At 40.4% G+C, this 11,199-nt stretch overlaps 1 protein-coding gene across 1 annotated transcript; it reads right to left on the bottom strand.

Annotated features, from left to right (window-relative positions):
- Window positions 1-3,549: 3,549 nt before the first annotated feature.
- FRG1 (FSHD region gene 1) lies at window positions 3,550-9,972 on the bottom strand. Its single transcript, XM_009100691.4, has 9 exons — window positions 9,843-9,972; window positions 9,460-9,527; window positions 8,493-8,615; window positions 7,507-7,564; window positions 7,216-7,330; window positions 6,740-6,844; window positions 5,905-5,996; window positions 4,722-4,832; window positions 3,550-3,826 (listed from the first exon to the last, which is right to left on the bottom strand). The coding sequence occupies exons 1-9, from the start codon at window positions 9,902-9,904 to the stop codon at window positions 3,790-3,792; spliced, it is 771 nt and encodes a 256-aa protein (XP_009098939.1). The 5' UTR covers window positions 9,905-9,972; the 3' UTR covers window positions 3,550-3,789.
- Between the last annotated feature and the right edge of the window lie 1,227 nt (window positions 9,973-11,199).

Raw genomic sequence — 11,199 nt, 5'->3', positions numbered from 1 at the left:
TGGCACCAGTTTTCACTTTGGCAGTAGTGCGATTTTTAATTACTCTGTGTCCTGCGCAGATTTTAGATAGGCTGTGTGGTGATGCCTGTGTAACTTAGGTCAAAGTTACAAGGTGCTTATATAGCTTGAGTTGTAACGTATCAGTATAACCTGATATAAATAACTTTCTAGGCACTGTAATGGATGGTATGTGGTTAACTAGTTGCTTAATACTGAATAGACAAAAAAAAAAGAAGAAACTCACCAGGTGGATGGCTTTAGACAGAGGTAAGTATAGTACTAATAAAGCCCATTAGCCACAAAATAAAGAATTTAGACTGGCTGGGACCAGACAGACCAAGGAACACCGTAACTGCACATGCTCTGAAGACAAAGTTGAAAAGTTCAGATGCGAAGACCTTGGAAGCTTTCATCAAATACCCCTGATGACCCCTGAATTGGGGAGACGCAAGCACAGTGCAAAAGAACGATCTAATAACCATGAGATCAGACTATGTAAATTAGTTCCAGCAAGTATGTGATGATGTTGTAGTGCCATAGCAATACTAAGCAATACTTACTGTATAAATATACCACAGCACTTGACATGGGTGGGTGAGTTAGGTGGAGATATGCCCCTCACTACTAGCGCTGCAATAAACAAATATCTGCTCTACAGATATTGGTCCATGGGGATTTATTTCCAGCCTATCTTTTGAGCACCAGTGGTAATGAAAGATGCCAGGCAGGCTCGTTCTTGATTTTCTCCATCTTGCAGCTTCAAAGTGCAGGAAGTGGGCAACTGGGGAGACAGACTAATGAGAAACACAGGGTATGAGATGCATCTGTCTATAACTGCCCTGCCTTCTAATTATTACTTAAATGGTATCTGTTTCATAGAATTGGAGAATGGTGTGAGTTGGAAGGGACCTTAAAGCTCATCTAGTTCCAAGCCCCCTGCTATGGGTAGGGCCACCTTCCACTAGACCAGGCTCTTGTAACAAGTACAAATCAGCATCTGAATTAGGTGTGTACTGTCATTTTAGTATGAGCCTTATCATTTTAGTGTGAGCAAGCAAATGCTTCGTGAGTGTGTACATTAGCAGCAGTTAGTGGAAGCACCATGAGAAAGTACTCAAAACTTTCCAGGATGCTTGTCTCATGTGCTCTGTGCAATGGCTAAGCCATGCCACGTGTTTTTAGGCACACAGAAAAGAAGTGATGCAGTCTCTACATCGTGACTTAACTGCCTGTGCAATTAACTCTTACAAAACCAAGTGGGGGTGGCAAGAAAAAAAAGGGAAGTCCTTGGCAGACAGTTGATTGGAAAGCTGTATGGAACCGCAAAAAATTAAGAAACAGGAAAGGATAAAAAATGTATTGTAGTGTGGGAAAGCCTTGGGACAAGAGCATGCAACAGTGTAGTAAGGAGCCAGCTCAGAGCAGAGCTGGGAATTGCACGGAGCTTTAGAGACCAAGGCATAAAAACATTTAAGCACAGGTAAAGAAGATACAGAACCAATCTGTGGATTTAGAAACTGAGGAAAATTACAGTGTAACAGGATAAACCTTGAGATTTTCAGGGGAGTGTTCTTTAAAAACAGGACATCAGGCAGTTTCTATAGGGTTTGGAAAATATTTTTAGTTGAAGATAAATACATATAAGACAATAAACCTGTGTTTACTTCCATATATCTGAATATACAATTATGGGCTATGGTAAGAAAGAGTCTGATTAAGTTGGTCCTGCTATTTTCTGAACATCTTTTGGTCATCTTATATATCTGGGGTGAACAGCTGTTAGGGACTTCATTATCTTTGTCTAGATGCTTTACCATCATTAGTACATTTTTAACAGGAGAAAATAAACAATGACTTTGGAAAATTAAAATCTCTTTCCAAATGCTCTGTAGACGAAATGATGTCATTGTCACATTACACAGTGTACTTTTTTGAGGCCTCTGTGATTCTGGTTTAGTTCTTTCACTGGTAAAGAAACTGTCAGTTTAAGAAACAGCTATCTTCCAGCACCAGTCACCTTCTCTGACTATGGCTATGCTGTGTTCCTGTCACAATGCCTTGCCTTCAGGGTCCACACCAGCACCATAGGCCCTCTGTTTAGTGCAGATTTCTGCTGTCAGTTTTCAAAAATCTAAGAAGGAAAATGCTTCATAAGACGTACAGTTAGCCTGCTAACTGTACTGACAGCTGGTCTCACTGATACTTAGCACTTATATGTCCACCCTTCTGCTCTCTCACACTCATCTATCCAATACTGTATTACCACTCTCCAGATCTGTTCCCTCCCCCTTAAGTAGAGGCTGCCCAAATTACTTCCCCCTTTTTTCTGTTAAAGTTTAATTAAAGCTCCTTGTGTTAACACTACTGTCAGGATGTAGCATCTTCAAGATGACTCCATGAGTACCTACATTGGGAAAACATCCAAAAAAACTCCTCCATAACAACAGTTAAATACACATACTGATCTTCACTATTTAGTTGTACCTTTGATTTCATTTTCTTGGGACCAGATTTCCAGTGAATTTCCCAGATCTCTGTTTCTGTGCTATCTTAGAACACATTTTCTCAAGACTCTAGTGTATCATTAGTCCCAACATACAGGGCAACCCCATCATTACTAAAATACCCTTATTCTCTGCAGGGCTGCCAGTCCCTTGCCAATTCTAGTACTTCGTCTCCTACCAGGGACAGTCTCATTTCATTTGCTCTGCCATTGCTTTTTACTTCACTTACCTTTCTGTGACAAACACACCTTCAGTTCCGTTTTCCCCTTACTATCACTTATAGCTACTTGCAACACACTGCAATCTCCTATTTACACTGATATGAAATGGAAAATTCCCTTTCAGGGTAATTCTCAGGCTTTTATTCTGCTGCTGAGCAGTCCTTTCAGCAACCTTCCCCACCAGAGAATACATTTCTGCTTCCAGGTGTATCTGAGTAATCATTTTTGTGGGTTCTACGAGGCAAGTTTTTATTCAAGTAATAAATTCTTGAAAGAAAAACAGGTGCTGTAATATCAGTCTACTTCCACCATCAGTGTTCACTTCAGATGTCTTTAAGATTGACAGTGACCATGGATCAATGACACCAGCAATGAACTTCCAATAAACAGTTACTCTGGCCTGCAGCCTGCTCCTTGCAGGGCTTTTTCTTAGTGTTTGAGTGTAGTTTTGGCAGCAGGCCACAGCAGCACTGTGATATTCCAATGGCTTGTTGTACATCAGTCACTTACATTTCTAGGGAGGGATGTGTAGTGTGGTACCTACAACAACTAGTTAATGAGCCCTAATCACCAGTCCTAGGCCAAACTAAGGATCTCTGGAGAAAAATCAGTAATTTTTTTTTTCCCTCCCTTCCACAGCACAACTCACAGCAATGCTGCACTTTTATCCGAGAATTCCTGATTCTGGCCAGGAACATTTGCATACAATAATCTATTTATTTCTAGATTTTGTCCTAAAGGAAACTAAAAGCTGGGGAGCTTTCTCTCTGGACTAAATCAGTGTACAGTCTGTCTCCCAGGGCTTAAGTTACATGGCAAACAGGTTACCATTGTTAATTGATTTACCTTTAATTCTTGTTGGAGCCATTCCCTTCATACAAGCCAAGTATTCAAAAATGATACAGTTAACAAGGTAACTGGGTTATTAATATTTGAGAAAATTTTAATACAGTTCCTGAAGATACTTAAAAATGCCTTAAATAAAAAACACCTATAAAATATTTTACTCTTTTTCAATTTGATGCTGCCATCAAAGTTGCAGAAGAAAATGGACCAGCTGGATGTCACTTGCAGTATCTATCTGCTTTCACTTTAGCCCTCCTGTATGGGAAGAGTAAAAGAAAAAAGATTTAGATTAAGACCAAATACAGTTACACCTGGGTGTTTTATCTGCCTCAAAATGTTAAGAAGCATTGAAAGCAATTTTTCTTGAACTTTGCTTCAAAGTACATATAAAGGCCCAACAACACTTTGGGTTTGTTAATTAACTTTGTTTTCCTAAGGAGGTAGAACTGCAGTGTCTAAAGTTAACCTTGACTTTCCCTTCAAATCATAATTGCATTTTGTCTCCCCTGAGGAATGGAATTCACATTCAGCATGATCTGAAGCTGGCCACCTGTAAAAACCCAGGAGTGTTCTCACATTACTTGCAATTATCAGAAATAGTTTTCTGCATTCCACCCACTGAATTAATGCAAATATTTATACTATATTACTGACATAAAAGGCTTTAAAAATTCAACATGGTTTCTTTAGTCTCAGTTTAGGAGGGAAAAAAATTCCCTCTAGATAACATGAAGACTGTCCTTAATAAACACTATTTCTCTTTAAAATGCCACTTCTGCCTTTCCAAAATATTCCGGTACCATAGGTATTGAAAAATGTTAACAATTAGCTCAATTTTCACAATCAAAAAGATTAATCCCTCAACAACTTGTAATAAAAAAAATTGAACTATCTAGTTAAAGATTTTCAAAATAACTAATTTACAGGTAAATTCAAACCTGCAAACTTCAGCTAAAGAAGTGAAAATCCAGATTTAAAAAAAAAAAAAAGGTGGCAACCCCCAGGACTCAGGCACAACACTCACCAGAGGAAAAATGCTCAGGAACCTGTCTCCCTGAAATCTGACCCTCTTTTGTACCCCAGGTTTTACTGTAATTCCATCTCCCAGTAGTTTTTTAATCAATACAATATTTCTAGCACTTTGAAGTACCTGTCAAGTAGCATTTCATGAAAAGTGCCCTCTTTTCTGGCTTTTCTAAGGGCTTTTGTATCTTCTTTGCTTATTTTAAGCTTTTTGTCTTGAAAACTTTGGAATTTCTTCCTGTAAGAAAGGAGAAAAGGAGGAAGAAAAGGAGTAAAGAACTGAAGCTTTTTAAAAAATTTGTTTTCCAACACAACAGCAGCTGTGGTAAGAATCTTAGCTCCTATTAAAGCAGCAGGTAACTGACCTAATAAAATCCAGCAAACCATCCCAGTACTAACGTTGCACTAAGGCTTCTGTAGGTGAAATTATTCAGGGTTTTTTTTTTTTTTTTTTCAGTCTAAGTAGGAATGAGCCGCTATGTGACTAGCATGAAATGGTTACAAGTTCCAAAGAGCCCCTTCTTCAACTACTAGCATAAGAAATCAGGGAGCAAAAGTGTACTGGGTGTAGTTGCAAGGTGCTGACTGTAGGGAAGCTACAGGGGTTTTCTCTGTGAGAAAAGGCCAGGGGCTGACCTGCGCTGGACAGAGCTGGCTCCCAAGACATCCACTACAGGACACAGCTAAATCCACCAGCAAAGCTGGTGGCACTCCTATGAAAACATATTTAAGATAAAGAAAAATGCCACACAGGCAGATAAAGAAAAAAAAAACCAACCTAAAAGTGCAAAATGGCAGTGGGTACATAAAGCACAGAGAAGGAGAGGAATGAGATGCTTTAGGCACTGGAGCAAATATTACCTTGCAGCCCATGAGTAAGATCATACCAGAGCAGGGGAAAAGGAAAGGGAAGAAAGCAGTAAAGGAAAGGAGTGGCTGAAAGAAACCACTGTGTATTGACTTATAGCCCATCTGGCTTGGAGGAGCAGGTAGAAGAGACTGGAGAGAAGCTGAGCTTGAGAGATGGGAGAAGGAAAGGTGGTGTTTTTAATTTTTGTCTCTCAGAATCTACACCCATTTAAAAGGAAATAAATTTAACTAATTGTTCATAGTTAACCTTGGGACAGTATCTGGTACAGCAGCTCTGCTTTATCTCAAGCAATGAGCTATCTCACCCTGTTTTCTTTCCTTGTCCTGTTAATGAAAAGTGAGTGAAAGGCTGGATGGGAGTTGAGCCCTTCCACCAAACACAGCCCCAGTTAGAAGCACAAAAAGGTTCTTGAGCCTGTTACCAGCTTTAAAGTACCTACACGTAATTGATTTCACACTGTTTAACGTTTCCTTTGTCTTCTTGTGGAACATCATCTTTCTTCTTAACTTCTCTTTCAGCACATGTACGAATCTAATAATTGAAATAGAAATAAAAAAACAACCAAAACACAATAGAAAACACCTGTATTTTAAAAACAGGAAGTTACAGGTGAAAGATGACTACATATCCTTTGTAAAAGAATGAGAGTCACAGTGACTTTTCAAGTTCACAGTTTTGAAATAGGTTAACCAGAAACCACTGCAAAAGTAAGAGCTGCCTGAAATACTGGAAATGTTAAGTGCAATCCTTGATACTAAACATAACTGCCTTTATTTCAAAAAAGCACTATTACAGTTCTTTATTTTGGCAGGGACAATTCAGAGACTGACTTAAAATACTGTCGCTCTGACTAGTTAAGACACCTATCTCTACTTGGAGAGTAAAAAAATATATTTCCCATCTTCAAAAAAAGTCAAGGTAGTCTTTTCAGATTCTCTTTAAAGATCTCCCCATCTGGACCATTCTGGTAAACCCTTCTCTATCCTTGATTTGGTCATAATTCCTCTTTTCTATCTCAAGCTGTTTACAACTACCTGGAAAATCACATAGACTCTTTTGCCCTCCTGAGTGATAAAGTATCTTCTTATCTCTACAAGAGGTACTGAGAATTTATGCAGCCCTGGAACTCATTTACCTTTCTTGTGGCCAGATCACTTGACAGCTTATAGGAAGCAATTACAATTGTATTAACAGAAAATCGTAACACACAGACAGCTGCTTGTTTGAGTTTGATTCCTGCCAATCCTGTATTAATTGTAGAAGTTATAGATTACCTTTATCATTTCTTCTTCCCCTGCAGTTTTGCTTTTGGCTTCTATGTCCCCCTCTTCATTACACCGAATAAAACGGCTGTTTGCTGCTAGTAATGCCATTTTCCTCTGCAGAAACAATATCACACATTGTAAGTATAATGAGGTTGTATATGATCCTTGATTTGTAACAATATATCCTCTACCATACACCAAACGTCTCTGTAAATAATTCTTTTAGGTATGGATACTTCAATAGCTAGCCAGACTTGCTGACTCATTCATTTTTAAGATGCTCATGGCTGCTAAAATGCAGCTATTGAAGTATTTAAACAACTTTCAATTACAGTAAATGCACTGCAGTTAGAAAATCATAAATTACAATATGAAAGAGATTGAAAAAGGCTTTTACTTCATAGGAAAAAAACCTATCTACATAGATTAACTCAAAATACAGTCAAACACTAGCAACATCAAATAAACTATTCCAAACAGCTTACATCTTGGAAGACAGGTTCCCACTGCTCTCTTGATCCTATTGCATCAGAACGTCCAACAACAAGCCCCTCTGAATTTATACCAAGGTATTTGCCATAACCAGACTTGAGAGCAATCCTTGAAGAGAAAATGTAGGAAACAATAAAGAGTGTTTTTAATTAATGCAATCCACAATACCCAAAATATCACAGACACTTTTAGTAGTAGACGATGTATTTCAAAAGAGTATAAAATGCCTTCTCACAAAATCCAAAGATAACAAGTACCAAAACCTGAAACATTACAGTAATTACCTTGTATCAGATAACTTTACTGCTGTAAACTGCTCAGGAGGACTAGGGCCTTCATCACCTGAGGAATCAATTTTCCATTAGTTAAGTTTGAAGTATAAACATAAGATATATTAGCCTACTAATATTGCAGTATCAAAAAGAATTAAACACTGACTATTTCTATATACTATGAAAGTATTTATTTCATTAAAAATTCCTTTTTGAGTATTCACTTTTATTTATGTTCATATGTTTACAGCGCTTAAAACAAGACACAAAATAAAGATGATCATAATTTAAAGAAAATTATAACTGAGAATGTTTTGTAATTTTCCTGGTGGCTCTGTATACCTGAATCTCCTTGTAAAGTTATTTCTTTCATAACAAAATGCATTATGGTTCAGGTATGGTAAATCAGCTCAGTATCCTAAAAGCGACTGGCTTCTCCATCCCTCAAAACCAAAACAGGAGAATATGGCCATTGTTGCTCTGATCTCTGTCTGGAGATGAAACACACAGACTGTCAGGGTTCTGGAACAGTCCATGTCAGGGTCACTGCCCTCAAACTCAAAGAACAAGCTAATTATCCCAGCACATTAGTAGTCCTCTTGTGCAGTGACAAAACGAGTATATTAAGACAAGCATGCAGCAATAAGCATTAAAACTCATCTACCTTGAATTTCACTCTTCAGGTGACACCATAAACATTTTATAGGTTTTAATAAAAATTATACTGCTTTTTATCCAGCAAGTGGTATGGCCCTTAAAAGGTAATCATCTCCAGTGCAGTTCAATTTATTGCACACATAAGCCAGCATGAAACTAGATGAGTGAAACTGATTGGCAGTCATTAGGTTTAAGTCATCTGCATGCTTCAGCTAGAATTACTGCATTTTTTGTAGTAAACTGGTTTTAGCTGTAACACTGCTTGCCTTGAAGTGATGCTACTTCTATGCTTTTAGGCACTTCATTATTAAAATTCTATTTTCAAATTTCCTGGAACAAACCTTTATGTGGTGCTCCAAGTGTAAACAAGCCATTGTCGAGGGCATGGATGTAAGCTCCTTTATCCATTTCTATAGCTATAGTTCCTGTAATTTCACCAAAATTACTGACAGCCCACCAGTTTCCTGTAATACAAAACCGTGACAGTTTATTAACAGAGTAATCACAAATTCTGATTACAACAGCCAAAGAGGTTATATTTCCATGTCTTCTCTGAAATTTTAAATTCAAAAGATAGCTATCTCACCATCTTTGTGCATTATTTTATAGTCCAGAGCCAATTTAATGGTGTTGCTGCTGCTGCTTCAGGAAGTCCTGCTCTTTGACCTGCTGTCATCCCTAGTTACAAGCTCCTGTGCTTCATCCCTTCTTTGTGTTAGTCCACAGACCAAGCTGATTCATTCAGCTGATGCAGCAGAGATACACCTCACAAGAAATATATTTTTTCCCTCTGGATCTGTCTCCTGAAGTTTTGGGGTGATATCCATTTATTAGATTCTCCAGCACAAGAGAAACAGAGATGCTATTTCATCTTGCTGTTATATATGTGAGTTGTAATCCTTGGACCTCAGTTATCCAAATGCATCTGGATTTGAACATTTGACTCCTACAGAATTCTACCAAAGTTAAAGGCAGCCCTTCCCATGTGCACGACTTAGAATTATGACTTTTACATTTTTTGAACAATAAAATGTTCTCCTTGTCTACTGTCTTACAAATGTTTCCTACCTCATTAAGATAGTAATGCTTTTTTCAAATTACGTATATAAAACTGAATCCATCCTATTGGTGTCACAAGCTCCGTGTGGAATCTAGGAAGATCCCAAGACACAAACGACATGTGAGAAATAGTTACGTATTTCTACAGGGGTTACACTTGCTTTACCAAGTCCTATAAAGATCTCATTAGCCTCTGCCGCATCCCCTACAGTTTCGGCACTGTCACGTAACTCCTGGAAAGCAGCTCACCAACAATATCGAGCTGCTCTGCCGCATCCTCTTCCCTTTTCCTTTTTTTTTCCTTGTGCTTTTTCTTGCTGCAAGGGGAGATGCAAACAAGTGAGAACGAGCCGCCGACCCGGCACTTATCCCGCCGGGCCCTGCAGGAGCCGCTCACTGACCCAGGCCGGGCTCCTGCGGCGGCCAGCCCGGCCCCCTGCCCAGCCCTGCCCCCTGCCCTGCCCTGCCGGCGAGCCCCCGGGCCGCAGCGAGGGGAAGGGAAGAAGGGGAAGGGAAGGGAAGGGCCGGCCTCAGCCCTGTCCGGCCTCCTTCACCGGCCCCGCGGGGGTGCGGGCCCCTGCGGCTGCCGCAGCGCGGGGCAGGGGCGGCGCGGCGAGCAGCCCGCTCCTCACCTCTTCTCTTTCGAGCCTTTGAGGACGAGCTTGGTGGATTTGACGCAGGAATACTCCGCCATGTCGGGATCCAGGAAGGGCGGGTGGACGGAGGCGGCTCCGCCCCGGGCCGGGCGGAAGCCCTGAAGCCGTGGCCCTGCCTCCGCCCGGCTCTGGGCGGGGACCGCCGGCACCGAGCTTTGGTCAGCCCACGTGGAGGGCGCTGGAGATGGAGTTTGAGTGGGAAAATAAAGCAGGAGTTTAAATTTACATTTAAACAGTCTGTCCCTGGGCACCTTTCCCGTCTAAGTCTAGCTCCATGTGCGCAGTGCCTGCGCTTTGCCGGACTGCAGGCAAAGAGCGCTAAGGAATGAAGAATCCCCAGCTTCTACAGCCCGTGTGTGTCTATTGTAAAACACATGTCGTGGACATCAGCAGAGCCCTCGGACATGAGAGCAGCAAGGCCAAGGGCAGCAGGACTTGCCTCTGGCAGAGTTACACGGGAGCTGGACACCTGGATGTGCGGGTGAAGGAGTAAAAGCTTCCAGGGACACCTGTAAAGACGAGTTGGGGAAATGCAGCTCGTAAGTCAGCCAAGTGTACCATGCTAGGGGTGAAATGAAGTATGAAATTTTTTTTCCCATCCTGTTAACCACTTGGTATTCCACAAAATAAAATATACGTCAGACTTCCCCCTTGGCACATAAAAACCTTTTTTTCATATTAACCTAGCACCAGATTCTAGACAGGTACCAAGACTCCTTCCTTCGGGAACAGCCTTACTAGCACACATGTGATTAGAATCCCAGTTACAGTAGTAATTTGTCTTTAGTCTTCAAAAGCGTTCTTCCTACTTCACACTCATGAGAGGGGAGGCTTTGTGCCCAAAAAGTTGCCTGTTGATTATATTACCTGGTTAAATGAAAAATACTACCCCTACCAAGGCTTGTTGTACATGTCTAATGTACAGCTACAGAGATGCTTGCCATGGATTTTTTTCATTTCAGTTTCCAAGTTAATGTCCTATCTATGCTTACTTCCTATCTATGCTTTTCAGCACCTCACAGGTATTTTCTACAACAAGTAAGACATGAGTCTCATACATGTTTATGTCAAGGCTTTTAAAGTCACTGAAAACGTGACCAGTTGAAAAAGGTTGGTATGTACAATGTCCTAGTTAATGACCCTGGAGTTGGTGGATGACTGCAGGTGTCTTCCACAGATACTTTGGTTGGATCCAGAACCCTGCCTCTTCTCACCAAAATTTCTTTGAACTTCTCTCTGCGTGCCTAAGATGGCACTAACTCATATCATTGTTTGTGAAGCTGGAGTAGTTACACTTGCTGTGTAAAGTGCAAACAACAGTGATGAACTTCCA

This window comes from Serinus canaria, chromosome 4 (genome assembly GCF_022539315.1).
Source record: "Serinus canaria isolate serCan28SL12 chromosome 4, serCan2020, whole genome shotgun sequence".
In the NCBI taxonomy this organism is placed as follows: domain Eukaryota; kingdom Metazoa; phylum Chordata; class Aves; order Passeriformes; family Fringillidae; genus Serinus; species Serinus canaria.
The sequence above is the reverse complement of the archived record's forward strand: the minus strand, read 5'-3'. Positions and strand labels throughout refer to the sequence as shown.

Coding starts and splice junctions, on each gene's coding strand:
- FRG1 (XM_009100691.4), bottom strand. CDS start 9,904: ATGGCGGAGTATTCCTGCGTCAAATCCACCAAGCTCGTCCTCAAAGGC. Junction 9,528..9,842: donor AAAGGCTCGAAAGAGAAGAG/GTGAGGAGCGGG, acceptor CTCCCCTTGCAG/CAAGAAAAAGCACAAGGAAA. Junction 4,833..5,904: donor CAGTGTGAAATCAATTACGT/GTAGGTACTTTA, acceptor CCTTTCTTACAG/GAAGAAATTCCAAAGTTTTC.